This window comes from Anopheles gambiae, chromosome 2 (assembly GCF_943734735.2).
Source record: "Anopheles gambiae chromosome 2, idAnoGambNW_F1_1, whole genome shotgun sequence".
Lineage (NCBI taxonomy): Eukaryota > Metazoa > Arthropoda > Insecta > Diptera > Culicidae > Anopheles > Anopheles gambiae.
The window spans coordinates 86921448-86941473 of NC_064601.1; the positions used below are offsets into that span (position 1 = coordinate 86921448).

The following is a 20026-nucleotide window of genomic DNA, read 5'->3' on the forward strand; positions in this document are numbered from 1 at the left end:
TTTGTGTGTGTTGATGTATGCAAACGCACCTTCACTGCAAGAAACTTGAGAAGAAGGATGGAATTACCAAAAGTGAAGCCAGGGTGAGGATAAAAGGATAAGATTGTAGTGAAATCTGACCGATGAGGCTGATGATGAACGGACGAAATAATCAAACGGAGTCTGATAATAGTATATAAGAAGCAAAATGGATTCATTACCCGTTTCAGGCGCTTCCTATCTCCTTAGAGAGAGGAATTAAAATCAAATCTGTTTGCGTCTTGTACGACACTAAGGCAAAGATGTTGTTGAATTAAGTCCTAATGCCTAATTATGATAAGAGTATCTATATCGTATGCCACCAAAGAACAGATGGCTATCTCCAGTTTGACCAAAAAAGGTCCGATCTCGACCTCTTAATCTTATGCGATCGCCGAAGATCGTCTCTTTGCCCTTTTCTCTCTCTCCTTCGTCGGTATCCAAATTGATCATCATCATCGCCATCGACCGCTAACAACTACCCGGTCAACGCGTTCACGATCAAAAACGTTTGCCGACCTGTGGTTTGCGCTCTCCTCTGCCTCCACTGGCTATCGACCGCCACTTTTATGGAAGCGGAGTTTGTTGTTGAATGGCACGAAAAGAAGCGGACAGTTAGTGGGCTCCGATCTTGCTGGCCCTGTTTCTAGAGGATCCTGTGCTGGGCAGGGGAAAGACTGCCAAAAAGAGCGGGATTAATAAATGCGAGCGATCGAGAGCAAGAGAGAACAAATGAAAGTACGATCAGTGATCGGTAATACATGTTTCTGTTTAATACCGATTATGAAAATATTAATTACAAATTACAATATTCATAATATTTAGATGACAACATGTATTTCAAAATTCCTTTCAAATTGGTTGCTTATTGTAGAAACTACGCATTTCGATCCAAAAATTTTAATTTCAAACCAAGGAAAGTAATTATAATGGTTTGGAAGATGTTATGTAATAAGAAAGTATTTTAATTAATTACTTACTAGAAAGGGCGGTCTATTTGCCCTTAAAATCCCTATTCGTATTGCTTCTAATTCAATGATCCTTTGACGACCCCTGCGCGCCATGTTGAGGATCATGTGCAAATTTGCTGAGAATCATCCCTTGCGTGCGTTCTCTCTCTCTCTCACGCACCATTTTCTCAGCAACCATGTTTGAAAGGGGGAGAATTGAAGTCTGTTCGTGTTACTGTTGGCGGGAACACCCGCACGGTGCGGGTAAGAGCAACGAAGAAACAATCAGTCTGAGAGAAAGAGTCCGCGCCGATCCGTAAGCAAGTAAGAGTGAGAAGGGAGAGAGAGAGCGCGAGAGGGTGAGCGAAACTCCAATCAAACGGGAGAGCGATGGCGATCGAAGGAATGGCGCTGTTTCGGGATGGTGTTTTATTCGAAAAACCAGTTTTCAGTTGTACCTTTACGCGTGCTCCGATCGGGCTGGTTTTCTCCGGGAGTGTGTGCGTTCGTTGCGTCCGTTTGATGTTGTTGCAGCCAGTACACCAGACAAACCGAACAGGCAACAGCCAGCAGCAGCAGTAAAAGAGGTTAGAATTAAATTACCCAAACGGAGATCCTGTGTTGCCTTGGTTACATGTTTTTCCCCCTTCTGGTTTTACTGCAACCGTGCGTGTGTGTGGCTCTCGAATGTTGATGACGATGTGCTGTGGCTTTGTGTGGTGTGTAGAGTTGTGAGTGAGTGCATTTTTGTTTGATGTTTTGTGAAGGTGAATGCTTCAAAACTCCGCCAACATCCCAACGCGCAGCAGTTTAGCAACATCTGTGCAAAACGATTCGTTTTAAAGGCTACATTGCGTGGGGTGTACGTACTGGGGGCGACTCCTCAAGGGGGACTGTCTCGAGTACCGAAAGTGCAGCTGGTCACTAGAGTGCCTGTAAGCTTGTGCGTGTGTGTGTACGTGTCGTGGTGTTTAATTAAGTGCTGCACATTCATTCAATAATGTACGTTCCATCTCCTGTTGCATATCTCTACATTGAAAACGACACCTCCGCGTTTTATTACCAAACGAATCATTCCGGCCGTCCGCATTCCAAGTGTTATTGTTCTAGATTCTTAATTAAATCAGCTAATTAAGCGCAAGAAGCAGGATTGTGCGATGTCCATGTCCATAAACGAATAGTTGGCACCGGGCCAGCGGTGCCGGTACCGTTACCAGCACGGGCACCAACTATTAACTGGACCAGTTTTTCATCTCCACACCCGGAGCCCTTCCTTTACTGCCCATTTCAGTGAAAGTCGTAGAATGTTAAAACGAAACGATTCTTGAACCGTTCACACGCTCGTATGGCTTCCCGATCTTCCTGTGCGACACACACATACACACCGACATTAAGTCGAGAGTTCGCTCTGGGATGGGCTCGGACAACAGAACAGAAGTTTGCCAAGCGGCCTGAGATGCTTTTCCATCTTTGCTTCCATCTTTACTCCCGCTCCGCGCTATTGTACCTCCTTCAACCGTCGGGGACGTAAGGAATGTCGGCTAGAAAACACTCAATCACTGGGGCAAGCGGCAAACTTCTAGCCGAAAAGGGATGAGGAAGAAAAATCAACAACATGTACTGTGGGTCCTACCCACCCATACCCACACACACAATCACATGGGTTTTTGGACAGCATCTTCATTCCAACTAGTGAGGACTACCTGCACAAAGCGATCGAAGAAAATGTTTACATTCCGATCGCATCCCTTTTACTATCTTCCTTTTCGGGTTCGGGCATCTTGCAAACAGTGATTTTCTGATGTAATCGTTGTTTGATGCCTTGGGCAACTAGGTAAAGTGTAAAGCAATGCTCACAGTAAGCTCCAGTGATGTACCGTTGTGATTATGGACAATAATTTCCAAAGCAAACACGGCAAACAGTGCAATCGTTGTTGTGTGGACGTGGTGTAATCATAAAACTACTATAAAAAAAGTGTCATCAAAACTCATCTCCGGCGTCTTCTGGCTCTGGGTGATCGCAGCAAGCGCTGTGGTCCTCCACAAAAAAGACCCCGAGCAGGCCGTGCCCTGAACAACAGGTCCCTTTCGACGCATTGTGCATGATTGTGCGTGTGTGTGTTTCCCAATATTTTTTTGTGGTGAAAGCAAACGCACCGGCTTCATCGATTGCAATCCAACCTCCCCCCCCCCCCCCCCGCACTCTCCCCATCTCCAAAAAAGTTGACGAAAGTGTGGAACATAAAATACGTTGGCTGCAGCGGGTAAGGATGATGACCCGGACGCGATCGATCCGCATGTGCATTGGGAGCATGTTCCAGGGTGGAATTCCAGTTTTTTTTGGTAGTTGCTGCTTTCTTTGGTTTGTGAGTGTGTGTGTGTGTATTTTTGATTGGTTAACTGCACATGCTTCGTGTGTGTGTGTGTGTGTGTGTGTGTGTGTGTTCGGGGAATCTTGTCCCAGCGACCCCCAATGTGAATGTGCAGTTATTTATTGCCTTTAGGGGTCCCGGGTGTCATCTTCAGGTACTTTCGGTTCTGCAGCATCATGGGTTGCTTGGACTCTTTTTTGTTGTTGGTTGGTGATCCTTTCTTCCCATTGATTGTCTCTTGATATGTTACAGTGTGTGCGTGTGTGCGCGTGTGTGTGCCAGTGCAGCATGTGACCAAACCATTATTATTGTGACGATCACGTACAATCCGGAAGGACACCCGTGATGATGACGGGACGGGATCGTCGACATGGTGTTGGACCAGTTCGTGGAAGGGACAATTTGAGCAACTTCTGCTACGTGGGAAAGCAAGCTGGGGCAGTGGGACTGGTTTTTTCCCTTCTTTGGGTGTTCATTTATTGTAATTAGTTTTGGCAAGCTGAATTTCTGCCCTTGTGAAGAATGACTTGTGTCTGGAGTATGCCTCAATACAATAACTGTCACTTTAGTTTCCTTTTTACATTTAAATGCATCAAATTTCTTGAAACTTCTTGTTAAAGTAGGATCAGCTAGAATGTGAATGTCATGCTTTAAAACGCAGTACTATCCATCCCTAATTGGCCCTCTATCTGAGAATGTTTCAAGAGGGCAGAAGTAGTTTAAAGCAACTTCTCTTAAAAGGATCTCCAGAATATTAAACTCGCCTGTAATCGTTTCTCAAGCACTTGAAGTACTCCAGATGGCGTTAGCAAGGGTGTACTACTTACGAGAAAAATGTATTAATGATCTTGTTCTAGCTGCTGATAGCAATACAGATGGCTTCATTACAACTGATCCCGCGTTAAAAGCTTTACTAACGATCCTGTCACTGTATAGATTTCAACCCCGAACCACGAGCGCGACGACATCTGCGGTTGGCAGTGATTGAGAGTTTAGGATTTCCATCCATTTGCTCTGGATACCGTTAATGTGCCTACGATAAGAAAGGGGTTATGCCTTTCCAACACAGCATTAGCCTCGTTTGACATTAAATTGCCTTTAACTATGGCACCACATTTGAGTAGGATAACCAAAATGGGGAAATCTCGTAAAACAGAGCCCACTTAAAGCAAATAAACCAGCTGCCCATAGCTCGGTCCCTCTGCTTGGTGATGGGAATATGGGTCTCGATTTTTAAAATAACTCACAACCAGGAAAAACAGACAGGACAGCGTCTGGTCACGCTGTGTACGCTTTATCACACGCTTAAATGAGTCGGAAAATTAACCACACTATCGTTCGAGCTTGGTGCATTTCTTGCAATCACACAGAAAATCCTGCAGCACAAAAAAAACACACTTGTTTGCCTGTTTGCATCTTTGATAACTATGGCAGCGCCCTATCTGCCCTATCTCTCTCTCTCCCTTAACGGTCCGTATAAAACCACAAATTAAGGGCTACTTGATTGCAATTATGGATAAAGGGCGTGCTGGACGGCAGTAGGCGGTGGCCGGCCGGTAAAGATGTGAAGATATGAAGATATGATGCGTCAGTTATAGTTGCCTATAATGATGATCATTAAGTGTGAAACGTGAGGGACACGCGGGACACGGAGAAGAACCGCGTCGTGGTACGTCGTCTGTTGCGTGCCAGAGAGTCCCCAACGTTCTTCAATTGCATAAGCGAATTCTTATTCTTTCTTTGCTCGGTGCTTTTTTTCATGTGCATTTTCCGTAGCCCTTACATATTACAACTCTGGTGCAGCTGGTCAGATTGCATTATGTCGGCGAATGGCGAAAAACGAACGAAAGCCACAAACTGTTTCGATGCATTCGCCTTTTTGTTGCTGTTGCTTTGTTTGCAGTAGAATTGTTTGCGCTTGTTGGCAAAAAACTGCCATCACGGGGACTATTTAGGGGACCTGTGATGAGGAGAGGGCTGGAACTGCATTTAATGACCACAAAAGTGGCATTGTGGATGGATGGGGAGTTTTTTTTCTCTACTCTCAACTACAAACCGGAACCGGGAAGCGGTGGGCTGGAATTAGTGCAGCTTTTTTTGCTCCTCTCATCCCCTTCATCTCTCAAATTAATCACCCAACGCCACATTGTTGTGCGTGTATCCATCGCACCTCCATTTTAGGACTGCAAGAACTACTGTGCAAAGTGTTGCAAATGTGGACAGTTGGTTCACTTTTTTTGCCTCCACCTCATACTTATCACAACTTTTTTCTTACGATTCTTACGCAACGAAAGTACCTGGGAGCACAATTATCATCGGCCAGCGCGATCCTCATAATCACTTGCCGTGGCGCAGTTTGTCTGTCGAGATAATGAGCAGAACGAGAGCGACCAGCTACGTGCGGTCCCGGTGTAGAAGGTGTCGTCTGGCCCGGGTTTGATGCATGCCGGTTTTATTCCCTGTCTGGTGCTGCGGCTCTAGCACCGGCCATACCAGCACGCAGCCGCACGCAGTGGAACGTGCAGGAACGTCACATTTAAATATGAAAATAATTCCAACTGCTACCGGGCGAGTGTGCGTGTGCGATCGTCGTACGGTGATCGTCGCGGGATATGCATCAAGGTGCAAGAAAGGGAGTTCATTTGTGCAGTGGAGCAAATCGCACACACACACATATATATATATATATATATATATTCTGCCTCCTAATATTAGGTCTGATGCCAGAGACGATCGTAGTCGAGCTGAGATTACATTAAACTTGGAGTGTTTGGTGCATTTTGTTTGCAAAGCATATCATGAATGAATGAGAAATGATGCATTTTTTGATTACAATTTAAAGTAAAACCCCTGTTGCATAAGCTGGTTAGGCCTAGAGTACCCAATGTCAGAAGGTCCCACCGCTACAGTCGTTGCGAAATAATGGCTAAAAAGGGGGGCTCTGATCTTGTTCTTACATACTCGTTGTGTCTCTTTTATCTTTTTTCCTTCCACTCTTGTTCCCGGTCTTCTTGTATGTTTCAAACATGACGACAAGCGTCCCGGACAAGTTGCACCACCGTGCTGCCAGTTGCAGGCAGATGAAGTTGCTCCCGATGTTCCAGAATTGGAAAGGGATGGGGTCGCCGCCGGGTTTTTGATGGATGGGATGGCAGTGCCGGTGGAAGCCGGTTTTGCTAAATTACCACAACAAACATTACGCGTGCAGTCGCGCGCTGTAAGGCGTTCGTTGGCCTTCATGAGGGTGATCACTCTCGAGCAGAGGTCAGGGATGAGTAGCTCAAGCGAAGCGGGGAAAAATATCATGGAAATTTGTGAAAGTTTTAAGGGAAGGAAAAACACATAGATTTAGTTAGCAAAGTCTAAAATATTGTTACAATTTTTGCTTGAATAGCTACTAAACTAATTCGAATTTCAAGCAACAAAAAGTTGCTCATCCCTGGCCCCGCGATCGCTGCTAGAACAGCTCGTGCATCGCTAGCATAACTCTCGCCCGCAAACCTGTGTTCGCCCGTTATGATTATGTTTCCTGCGAGGCGAGCCTAGTTGATTTATTTGTCGCCGATAGGGTCGCACGGGTTTAGCAGCTTGTAGTCTATTTTTCCCCCCTCCTGTACAAAACATTGGCGACAGGCATAACAAGCGACGGGAGCTGTATGCTGTTAAACGCTACCGAAGGTGCTTATCTCGCCTGTCGTTTTGGGGGCACAATCCGACATCTGACGGGCGGCATTCCGAGCGGAATAACCGAAGCCGATAACAACAGCTGCTAATTTGCAAAGGGGTTTGCGTTTTTGAATTGATCAGCAAAAAGTGTTACAGAAACAGGGAAGAGTGGTTTTTAAAAAAAACCAAGAACAACAGGAAGCATTACTCTAATAATTCAACCAGCAGCGGTAATGTGTCATACAATATTGTGTGTTTTTTCTTGATGCGTTCAACCCGCCGAATAGAGCTCAAGACACAAGAGGGGCGACCGTACTTGACAAGACAGACAGCAAGTACCGTGTGCATACCGTCGCATAACAATGGCCAATTGGGGAGAGTTTTTGGAAGATGGCAGGCGAATAAATACGTATTGCTCATCAAAAGCATCAAAATCCATTCGAATAAGGGTATAAAAACACAACTTCTTGAATTAAGAATTAGTTGAATGGGTGAAAGACTTCCCGTCACTTCCTCGGAGAATCGTTTTTACTGATCAAACTGATCTACAACTTGCTGCGTAGGTCCGCAGTCACTGTTTCACCTATTTGTCGCTGTCGCAAGCTTTCCAAAACTCCCCAACACTGGAAAAACAATGTTCGCACAGGTTGTCCGGCGATCATCGGCTCGTCAGCGATCTTCACCATCATCACCGCAACGGTCAACGCCTCATCCGGATCGACGATTTTAAGTCGCGTCGGCCCCGTTGAGCCGGATGATGGTAATTTTCATCGTTCAGGCAGAATCGAACCTGCGTCGAACATCAATTTGCCTCCCCTCCCCCACTTCACACGACCCAGTGGCATCAAAGACTATGCCCTTGCAAGGGCACTCTGCTCGCCCTATCCCTATGTATATAATTACCTGTCCCTGTACCACCAGCAGGACAACCACATGGGTGCTTAACTGCTTAAGAGATGCGCAACCGATCGACGTCCGATCGATTTCTGCCGTAAAATAGCTTAATAACGTTTACGGCCCCGGGGAGGATTGCGGCACCGAGGAAAATGTGTAACAACCCGTCAATAAATCCACTCCACTCCTTTTGAGGCCTTTAACGCCAACACAGAGGGTTCGCGTATTGGTGGCACGTCGACAAGATGATTGACGGCGTTCGAGCCTGTCGAGACGCCTACCACGGTCTCACGCTTCGCTACAGTGCCTGGGTTGTGATCTTCTATCGGCCATTTTCGCCTAAGTGTAAGATATATATTGTTCTACAAGGGTTTCGTATGGGACGCAGTACACAATAAACTATCAACCAACCTTACAAGGGACGAACCTTCACGTTCCGGGTTACGTGTAAGGGACAGTAATGAACCCAAACCCCACATGAAGGGACCTCTCGCTGTAACAGCTACCTGTGGAAAATGGTGCTAAAACAGGGATCTTTTTTCCAGCAGGCACAGGTAGACGTCCGTTTTGTGTCCCTCAATTAGCAGATTCTTTAGGCTCCTTCCAGTAGAAGGTTGCAGTAAACATGCCGCCAAGCAATAAAAGAGGTGCCGAAAAGTTATTCTTACGAAAAGAAACGTGTGTACTTGGGAAAATTCGCTTTGAAGGTGTTTCGTTGTTCGGCAGTTTGAGTTTAAAAAGTCTGAAGTGAAGTTCTCACACAAGCACAAACATCAACTCCAACATAGCAAGATCACGCGCAACGGAACGATCGAATTGCATTAGGATGTTGGAAAAGATCGCAAAACTGTAAATATTACCCAAAATCGACAACGTTGCCTAGTACTGGTTGGTGTGACGATTCAGTGCACCCTTTACGATTAAATGACCTACCCGCCGGGTATTGCAGCCAGAGTGCACACGCGCGCTTACTTGCAAATGGGTCAAACGCAAAAGAGAGCAAAAAAAGGTTACAAGTCATATTGGTTTCACAGCGCGTTGCGCAATGTGCTGGCTGTTTGCGATCGGTTTCGTGAGTTTAATTCAAGAGTTTTAATGTTAATATCTCCCCCTCTCTCTCTTTCTCTCCGTTTCATTCCAGCTCTATTTTGAGGTGAAGGGTGCTCGGGTCCCGATGCACCGTGTAAGGCAACGGTCAAGCAACGATCGGACACGATGACGATACAGCAGCAACAGCCAAACAACAGCGGTGACGCGCTGCATCCATCGTCACAGGGTCAACCGCATCGTTATCATTTGCATCATGATCCGGCGTACAACATCACCACCGCCGAGGCCGATCTCGATTACACCAGTGACAACAGTGTAGCGGTACTGCAGCACCATCATCCCTCGGTGGTTCATCATCATCCTCACGCTCATCAGCAGCAGCAGCAGCCGCAGCAACACCACCATCACTACATGCCATCGAGCTCCAGTTCCTGTGATAATACCAAACAACCGACCCGGCTGGGCCCGGGTGGCGGCAACTCGAGTGCGGGTGGTTCCTGCGACGAGAATACGCCCAGCGTTTTGGATGTTAATCTTGACACGAAGAAGATTTCACTGTAAGTCCCACGGACGCCGATGTTGTTTGATTGATTTCTGTTTTCTTTCCCCTCCCCCCCCCCCCACGTTCGCGCTACTAAACTTTCCCCTTCCTGATGATTAAACACAACCTGCCCTTCCACAACTTGCTCGACCCCTATCTGAAATTGCCTCACTGTCTCTCCCTGCTCTCTGTAGTGCCCACAATGGCTCAAGACTGAACTCACCGGTTCGCTTCGGCGATGAGCGGAAGTATGGGAACAATCACAACCATCATCATCACCATCATCATCACCATCATGGGCACGCTGGTGGTGCGGGCCCCCACAGCCATCACATCGAGGTGTACAGCGACGGAACGCCCGGTCTCGAGACTAGCAAGCTGGAAGAGGAGATCTCCGAGGATGATCGGGGACCACCGCTACCTCCCCGACCGGCACCCCGCGCACGGACCGCCGCCCAGCGGCTTGAAACGGGTAAGCAAAGAAGTCGGGACCCCTCTTTTCGTTACCGGCTCTCGCTCGGTCGCGATGACTCGGCACTGCTGTCCGTAGTAGGAAGTAGGATAATTTGAACCAATTTTGCCCCGTGTTGGGGCAGGGCTATTGGAGGAAGAGCGGTGAAGCTTGACTTTGTGTACCAACCTCGCACTTCGGGTCGCTGGGAATTGATATTTCCAGGCTGCTGAAATGGAACGAATCGAAGTTGGGTTGCGATGGCTTCAAATTGAAATCGAAGGTGAGCGGAACTGAAAACCCTCGGGGCACAGTTGGGACTTGATCGTGAACTTTGAACATTGGGACAACTTGGGCTTTGGGGTTTAGATGGATTTTGGGTCGTGGTTTTGCATTTTAGCTTTCCGCTCCATAAAAGTAAGGTATTGGTAATTTATGTAGACAAAGGTTAATCAAACAAGGAACATCTGGAATCAACAGTTGCTTGTACTTCTTTATTCGAGCAGAAGCACTCTTAAGAACTCTTAAAAGCCAGTGTATAGTCCGGCATGAACAAGTAGGTCTTTAAGCCAAAAAGAAGAAAAATAAGAGGAAGAAGAATAGACAGAATTTTATTCCACAAGAAAATTGCGCTAGCTATCAAATCCATAACATAATATATACAGTCTGTTCCCGAGTTACGCGGTTTCTGCGTTCCCGGCGAATCCGCGTAAGTCGAATTTCACATTTTTTTAATAAAATACTTTCATAACTCAGAGTTTTTGATTTAATTTAGTACTTTTAAACACTTTGATATGATATGATATGATATGATTTGATATGATTTGTGCAAAAATTCTAATATATCTGGCTTTTAAGCGGTTTCAATTTGTTAGCAAAAATGAAATTTGTACCGAACTTGAAGCAAATTATACTGATTTGACATATGGTCTGTCAAATTAAAAAAATCGCGTATTTCCGAATCCGCGTAAGTCGAGAACCGCGTAACTCGGGAACAGAATGTATTCGAATTCTGAAAAACGGATAAGATAAGTCTCAAGGTTTGGTAATTTAGAGAAGCGTTTGAGTCTTTAACCTCTGTCATAAAATAAAAGATGTCCAATCCTTAAATGTTACAAACAACAAAATTGTCCGCAAACTTTTGCCATGGGCACTTACAGGATTATCTCGGAGTTATGCGCGTTATCGGTATACTATTCAAAAATTTGTAGAACTACATATCTGTTGTCCTAGTCGCCAGGATTGTCAAGCCATATGCCTCTGGTGTGCAATAGTGAGCCCGAAAAAGTGTGCCACAGTTTTGTGCGTCAGATACAAATCCGCAGTTCCCGGTATTATCAACGTGTTCACATATTGTTTCGAAGTCTTGCGATTAACTCCCGTCAATACATCCAAGTGCCGGGCGGTCTTGAGTTCTATCGGAAAACCCTGTATTTCGATGTATCAAAAGAACCATACCGTTCTATTTTTGTGAACCGGTTCATTATTTTTTTCACGTGAACCGAATGAACCGTACGGTTCTGGTTCATTTAGCACATCTCTAATGGGAATTGAACTCTAGCATCCTTATTGGACATATCTAATTGGAATTCCCAAGGAATCTGTCCATCAAAGGGTGCCATTAAGTCCAATTCCCTTTATGTAAAGTTCACTTCCAATAAGAATCTAGGAAGTGTCACACAACTATGAGAACCCCTGAAAATCCCTGTATATACTCATTACTATATTTACAGGGCTAAGCGAAGAAAATTCAAGGTTCCCTTTAACTTCGAGTAGGTCACTGCAACTTAAACCTACCAACCTCCTGTTCAAATAAGGAAGCAATGAATGTGCCATTAATTGACCTATAACCAAGGCCAATAGTGAAGGAACTAATCCAAGTACAAGGAATTAATAGGAAGAGGTCCAAGGAATCAACACTCCTGGAGCAGCTCTCGATTCCCTTGATTTGTTGGAATTTCTTGAACTCCACGGCTCTCAGAACACGACCTTACGTCGTTTGAAACCGTTACATGTGACGAACTTTTTGTGAAACGCTATTATTCATCCCTATCCATTCGATAAGCAAGCATGAGCAGCTCAACCGTCATTTTGAATCCTTTTGATGAGTCGCATCATCGGCATCGTCCCACTTGTTTCGCTCCACTGTTTCGCCCAGGACCATTGCGCGGCACGTGACGGGCGGATCCTGCGCACACGAGCCAACCACATCATCCTTCCACCTCCGTCCACGCAAAACAATCGGACCCTCTCTCTCTCTCTCTCTTTCTCACCTTGGCGTGGCATATGCATTGGTATGCATTGATGCTGGCGAAACTGTTTTGCAGAAATGCCACAGCATCAAAACCAAGCATGACGAGGTGCGGGCACGGGCCCTGAGGCGACAAGTCAGCAAACTCATTTCGCCTGTCAAAAGTTTGGTGAACCGACTGGCTGTGTGTGTGTGTGTGTGTGTTCTCGTGTCCTACGCGAATGGGGGTGGTCTGTGCGCCTTTGCGCGGAAAGGAAGTAAACAGTTTTTATTCGCACTAGAATCGCTAGTGCTACCGAAGGAGAAAGGTGTTTCGTGTAGTTTTGCAAGCTGTTCGATGAAAACAGTGACAACACCCCTAACCTGTGTGTGTGCGCGCGCGACGGTGTGCTGGGGCTCGAGCAGGCCCTATAACCAGAATGTGTTGATAAGAGGCATTGTGGGTGGATGTTGGTACCGTGTCCTACTGCTATAAGGGAGCGAGACACTGAAACCAAAGCCCCAAAACCAGTCCTATGGTTGTGTTAAGACCGCTCAACAGTAGATTGTGGAGGTGCGCGCGGAAACCCTCCTGCTGGCTACCATGTGGAGGCTGTGTGTTTTGCAGCAATAGATGTGTGCATAGGCAGGAAAGAGCAGGCATGATTGTATAATACAACACAACGTGTGTCCAAAACAAACTAGTACAAAGTACAATAAACAGTGCGCGGATTGTAGACGACAGGAAGAAGGTTCTCTTTGCAAGATTCCGCCATAGCTAAAACCGATAGTACAACAGCCAGCAACAATAGTAGTCGATAGTTTAGTGTAGTATAGTATTTGCTCCGTAAGTGTAGTTGCGAATCGTGAAAGAGTGTCCTGCAATCGAACGATGTGTTAGTACCTAAGTGTTAGTTAGTGGGTGAGTTCAGGATTAGTTGTCGTACGTCGGAAGTTTCCACAAGTGTTGCCCACCACCTGCCACAACCATGCACGGATATCCGTTCATGCAGGTCGTCCAGTACAGTGTGCCGACGTGCACGTGGGCCCCACCACCGGTAGAACCACCGCGTCCACCATCAGCCACAGCGGGTTAATATTCCAACACTGTCCTCCAGCCCAAAGTTTCTACTTCCAGTGCACCCCGCCGAGTGACATACGTCATCCGTACTGACTGAGTTTCCTGTTTTGTTTGTTCCCTTATCCTCCACAGCTTCCTCAACGTCCGGCGTGCGGAAGTACGTCATCTGGTGTTTGATATGTGGCGGTATCTCCAGCCTGCTCGGGGTGCTCTTTCTCGGCATCTACTTCCTGCTGCGATCGTACACCAGCACGGTCGGCTACTTCGAAACGGTGCCAACGTTCGTCCCTGCCACGCTGGTGAGTCATTCTTGCAGTCTTGTTGGAGTATGAATGAATTCTGACCTAATTTTTTGTCTTCCCGTTCTTTCTCTGTAGCTCATGCTGACGGGTATCTGCATTATGAGCCTGGCAAGACGCCGCAACCGGTACAGCTACTTGGTAAGGGAGTTACCTCTTCATACACTGGAAGTTCCCACGATTAATTGAATGCTTTTTATTTTCCTATAGATCAAACTGTCCGGTGCGTGTGGGCTAGCGTCGGCCCTTACCTGCGCCCTGGTGACGGTCACCACGACCGTCCTGCACATGAGCCGGCTGCAGGTGTTGCGCGAGTGCGAGTACACGCAGAAGACGCGCACCTGCACCTGCTACTCGGTGACGGCCGACAAGCAGACGGAGTCGGGCGTGGACGATAGCGTCCGGTTCGTGTTCGACTCCACCTCCGACTGTGGCGTCGTGCATGGGGCACTGTACTCCTGCTTGCGGGCCGTCTTTGGCCTGTCGGTGGCGGGTGTGTTGGTGGCCGTGTTTAGCTGCATGCTCGTGTACCAGCTGCTGAGCCATGAGCGGAAAAAGATGTACTGGGAGCAGCTGGAGTTGCGATGTCGTTCGCTGTACTCGGGCCAGCCGGGTGGTCCTCCCGGGTCGGTGCTACCGGCCGGTCCGGCCATGCTCGGTGGGGTCGGTGGCGGTGCTGGCCCAGGGCTTGGAGGAGGTGCAGGACGGGCGGGCAATTGTCGGTGCTGTGAGCAGTGCCATGCGCATCGGAGTGTACTGCCACCGTCAGCGTACCCGTGGGAAGGGGACGGTCGCTTCTGGACGCCGGGTCAGGCGGGCAACTTTTACTCGCCCAACCCGGGCGGGGAGGAACCGGGCGTCGGGGGTCGATTGAATGCGTCGAGCGGACGGCGTATGCCGGGTTGGAGCTGGCCCCGCATGCCCTGGCAGCGGAACGATACCGCGCAACGGTTGTCCCCGCACAGTCCCGACTCGCAGTACGGGTTTTCGAATCGGGCGGGAGTGACGGGGCCGATGCTACCGGCCGGCGGTACCCTGCTCGGCGATCCGGGACAGCCGCGGTACAACGTGATCGATCAGCAGTACGGGATTTGGGGCCCACCGCCACCATACAGCGATCCGAACAGTCCGGCCCGGCGTGGTCGCTATCAGTACATCCATCCGGCGCAGTGCGGTCCACCGTTGCTAGATCCGACCAGTGGGGGTGGTGGCATGGCAGGTTCACCGCTTATGCAGCCGGGTGCCGCCGGACCAGGGATTGCCATGCTGGAGTGCCATCAGCACGCGGTGATGGGCGTGGACGTGCACGGCATCCCGCAGCAGTACGTCGGTGGAGGACCAGCGGCACTGAACGGGCCGAGCCAGCAGCCACTCCCTTCCAACTATGGCCGGGGTGGTGGTGGTGGTGGCGGTACTGGAGGAGCCTCTTCCAGTGGGAGCAATCTCGGTGGCAGCAAACGGCTGCAACAGCAGACGACGACCAGCTACTGCAAACCACAGTCGAAGGAAGCGTACGAAAACACACCCTCCGATAGTGACGGCCCAGGGCGGGATCGGTTTTCCAACACATTGCCCGCACGCAAAGCAAAGAAACGGGTGGAGGCGGGCGCTAAGAGCATCGGACCGGCCAACAACAGCAACGGCCAGTCGACGGGTGGTGGCGGTGGTGGTGGCCGGGTTAATGTACAAAACGTGTTCGGTGCAAACGGTGGCCCCGGTTCGCTCGAAACGTCCGAGAACGAGTACAACGAACCGAACCTACCTCCCGCCACCGGAGGAGGAGCAGGTGTGGATGAGCCGGCACGGGGCTCTCCATCGCACGGGCTAGGGCACGTTGCCCCGCACGTCTCCCATCCACCGCGCAACCGGCGCCCAAAACTTCCCAACGCGGTCGGCATCGAGAACGGCGCCTTCCAGACGGTGGAAACGCTCGAGGCCGAGGCGGCCGGTGGCAAGCTGCTCGAGCCGACCGAGTCCGAGGTGTACTTTGCGGACGTGAGCAGCTGCTGCAACATGTCGGTCAAGAACGACAACTACTACGAAGATGCCAACCAAAGACGCAAAAAGGAGAAACAGCAGCAGCAGCAGCAGCAGCAAGACCAAGCGGACGAGTACATCGCCCAGCGGTTTGGGAAGCGCGAGGCATCGGTCCGGAGCCGGCAACCGTTCCCCCAGTCGGCGGTGCATGGCGGTGGGCTGGGTGAGAAGCCCCCCGTCATGCCGCGATCGTCCCTGCTGCCGAAGGACCACTCCCGCCAGAGCATGTGCTCGATGGATTCGGGCGAGCGGACGGACTACACCGATCTGTCCCCTGCCACACCCAGTACAAACTTCCCATCGATCGGTGGTGGTCCGGCTGGTGGGAAATCGCACCAGCAGCAACAGCAACCGCAGCAAACCTCAGCGACCGATGGCAACTTTATCGCCTCCTACCCGTACTCGTCGAACGAGCAGAGCCAGGAGGCGCACCGGCGGTCGACGAAAAACCTGCACGACATCTTCCTGGCGCCCGACTCGCAGTACGAGGTAATGAAGGAATTGCATAGGTTTAAGTCGACACCACTAACGCTAACACCCTTCGAATCGCCGCCGGACGGTGGTCGCTCATCCACTTCGCTCTGCCAGGACCTGCCGCCGGGACCGTATGGTGCGGGGACGTCGGCGTCGGCGGCGACGACGGCTACGACGACGACGCCGGCCAGCAGCCATTCGACGAAGCCGAAATCGCCCAAGAATCTCAACATCACGCCAATCAAGCGGCAGAGCCTGGGCACGAACATCAGCTCGATCATCCAGAACCTGAGCGGCAGCGACGTGGGGCTGCTGTATCCGGAGGGACGGACCCATGGCGCGTACCATACCGGGGGCGGTGGTATCGGTTCGTCGGACGGTTCGTCCTCCAACGGGGAGGGCACGATCGCGGTGACGGTGACGGGCAGTCGTCGGACGGTACCGACGGACGTGAACGACAGCATTAGCAGCAACGAGGACAATGAGGATCATCCATCAAGTGAGGGTGAGCGGAGACGGGCGGTCAGTGATCGGCGGTTGTGAGACGAAGTGTACGTGTGAGCATCGCTCACCGGCCCGGCTATCCTGCAGCTCGTGTAGTTGTGGTCCTCTGCGGTCCGTACTCCGTGGAAGCTTCCCAAGGTCCAGGGAGGTTCATGAATGATGAAGCTTGTTTAAGAGTAGGATTCTTTATGCGGCTATGACAGAGAAGTTGTTATTTCAAGATTCGGTGCGATTCAAGCATTCAGCTCAACAAACCCAACAGAGGCCCCTACTGCATCAAGGAATTGTTGATTTATGTTAGCAACTTTAAAGGCCAAGTGTACGCCCTCCAGCAGCATGCATCTACTTGACAACCTATCCATCCGGAACGATCGCGTCCATCAGATCTAGGCAACGTGGGGGTTCTTTCCTCCAAAGTCCAGCCTGTTAATCGTCGTTAATCCCATCCCCAGTAAGGATTTGTTAGGAACTCTTTTTTTTTGTTGGCACCTAAAGGCAAAATTAGGCCAGAGGATGTGATCGTCCGCGTACATGATCTCCCCCGATCATCAGTGTTTTTTTGTTTTGTTGTTTGCAGCAGCTTTAATACGTTCGCGTCTGGTTTAGAGCCACCAAACTAGCAAATTAGGCTACAAATATTCAAAATACTCCAAATATTTCGTTCATACCCCTACGTCACGCGTCCCTGGTGTGCGTGGCAGGTATTAATATTTAGTGTAAATAGATGTACGCTCCTCACTCATTAGTAGACAGGAAGAAAACCCTCGTTACATACACACTTAACAGCATCCCGATGCTGACATTGCTGTTAACTAGGTAAAGCTTTATGCAATTTAATGTTTGTAGGAATTTCGTTTACACTCTGTCTTTACACTTCACGCGGGGTTGGTGGACTCCCCGCCGGCATCATCCGCAATGATCGTGTGTTCCCCTTCCCGTAGAACCTTAAAACAGTGTAGTTAAGTTATCCTTAGTGGCGTTAGTGGAACAAAATGCACACACACACACACACACACACACACACACACACACACACACACACACACACAAATATACTAAAGTCGATCGGTCAGTGTGGGAAAGAATGGTAATAGAAGAAAAAAAAAGAACAAATCGCTCAAATAATAGTTTAATAGTTTAGCGCGTTTCCATCAGAGGGAGCCACACACACTACAGATCTGTTGCCATGTACAAACTAATCCGCAATACTACTACTACTACTACTGCGACTACTGGACCGTATGGTGACTATTTGCTACTAGGTGTACGATTAATTTCGCCGGTGGGATTGAGTTCGCACCCGAAAGTGTCACTTCCGACGGTTTCTAGTTCTGTAGCGAGGTAATATTCTAACGTTCGCCAATCGACTCTTCACCGCAGAGAGCAGCAAGCAACGGACAAAAATACGTGTAACATGTGTATGTGTGTGTTTGTAGGTCGTGCACCAGATGCGAACAATCGCACGAACAAAGCAAAACGCGAAATAAATATTATGTATTCATTTGTTAGAAAAGAAATACAATGACACAAACACAAACAGAAACCCCGAGACCGAGAAATCCGCGCAAATGTGGTTAATCATAATAATAATAATAATAAAAATGATACGAAGACAGCCATAATGCGAAGAAAGAAGAAGAAAAACGTGTTTTATGTTGATGTTTGCGTGCACACGCACACTCATTCATCCCTAGCACTGTACAGCAGGGGTCGGCAAGTTTTTTAAGTAAAGTTTTGCAATAATGTTTCTCCTATTCTTCTATTTTATTAACACCACCATTACACCAACGTCAAAAGAGAAAATGGTAATAATCTTCTTATTCTTCTTTTTTGGCACAACAACCGATGTCGGTCATGGGTCACTGTACACGATCACGTCACTGTATGCCCTCCATTCTAGTAGGCTTGGCTTTAGCAGTAACTTATGTATTCACCATAGCGGGAAAGTCAGTCCTACGTATGGGAGCACGGTCTGAACGGGACTTGAACCCGTATCGGGCATTTGTTTTTTACAATATTAAATATTGGTATTCCTAAATTATCCAGTCGCTATAAAGTTGATGAAACTTTGACCATGATTTTAATTTTTTTCCGATTCCGACTCCGGCAAAATGGAACCACTAGATCCGCCTGGAGTCGTAGTCGTCCGGAGTCGTTCGGAGTCGTCCGGAGTCGTTCGGTGTCGCCCGGAGTCGTCCGGAGTCGCCCAGAGTTCGAGTCGTCCGGAGTCGTTCGGAGTTGTTCGGAGTCGTCCGGAGTCGTCCAGAGTCGTCCGGAGTCGTTCGGAATCGGAGTTGGTCGGAGTCAACAGGAGCCGTGTGGTATAATGTGCTTGTGATCAGACATTTGCTTTCGTTGTGTTTTTTTTTTGTCTTCCACTTTGCGCGTGCACTTCTTATACAGGCATTTGTTTCAAAGGCCAACCTCGGCCGACTCCAGACGACTCCGGATGACTCCGTCTGTAACCGATTTCGGATGAATCCAGAAGACTCCGAAAGACTTCGAAAGATTCCGAACGACTCCGGACGACTCCGAACGACTCCGGACGACTCCGAACGACTCCGAACGACTCCGGACGCCTCCGGACGACTCCGAACGATTTCGGACGGCGCCAGACTAATCCGGGCGATTCCGAACGACTCCGGATGATGCAGGGCGGACCTACCTTCCTGAGTCGATTCCGAATTTATCGGAGCCGGATCGGAGTCAACTCCGGATTTTTGCCAACTTTTCCAATCACTAGTGTAAACCATTTGGTGTAAACTAGTGTAAACCTTGGTTGAAGTGAGTATTCGGGATGCCAAATCAACTAGAATGTAACGTGAAAAGTACTCAGGAAATATGTTTGAAAGCATTCATTAGATTGTTTGATTTCTCAACTAAGATTTTGGTCACATTAGGGCATATTGGCATATTGTATCACAAAAGTTTACAGTTTTGCCGCTAACAAGAAATCACTGTGAACTAGTTTTATATAATAGTGTTAATTATTTAATAAAAAATAGTTTTTTTTTATTTAATTTATTTTTGATTTAAATAATAACAGTACATAAATTAAAAGCTACTAAGTTGTTGTACTGAAATTTAACGCACAGTTTACAATCAAATGTAAGGATTGCTCTTTTCTCGTGCTATAGCTTAGCCATTTGCAGTAAATTTCTGTATTATAAATGCAAAAGTTATTCACCAAAATTATCATACTATTTTAACGTTCTACTGTTTTCGATTCAAGTACTTCCCATTAGTATGGATTCGCTTGCTGCATTTCATTCATTCATTTCATCCTTCTGTACTCTACAATCAAGGATTAAATGAGTATCTTCCGTTCAATTAGTCCACAGGCTGGACTTTGCCGACCCCTGGTTTATAGCGATAAGTCTCTCAGTTTGATTTCGCAGAACGATTGAGAGATGGAAAGAGAGTTTTGCACATTCGCAATAGCGTCCGCGCGTATGCGTG

General features: G+C 48.2%; 1 protein-coding gene across 3 annotated transcripts; it reads left to right on the top strand.

Annotated features, from left to right (window-relative positions):
* Positions 1–1400: 1400 nt before the first annotated feature.
* Positions 1401–18110, top strand: LOC1276318 (uncharacterized). Of its 3 annotated transcripts, XM_061644315.1 has the most exons (7): positions 1402–1555; positions 9042–9507; positions 9686–9963; positions 13386–13552; positions 13631–13693; positions 13763–16078; positions 16178–18110. In XM_061644315.1, exons 2-7 carry the CDS (start codon positions 9116–9118, stop codon positions 16604–16606), a joined length of 3645 nt encoding a protein of 1214 aa, XP_061500299.1. In that variant the 5' UTR covers positions 1402–1555; positions 9042–9115; the 3' UTR covers positions 16607–18110. The 3 variants fall into 3 exon arrangements, with proteins under 3 accessions (XP_315649.5, XP_061500299.1, XP_061500300.1); XM_315649.5 differs by having other exon boundaries at positions 1401–1555; positions 13763–18110; XM_061644316.1 differs by lacking the exons at positions 1402–1555; positions 9042–9507; positions 9686–9963 and adding an exon at positions 12342–13264 and having other exon boundaries at positions 13763–17588.
* Positions 18111–20026: the final 1916 nt, after the last annotated feature.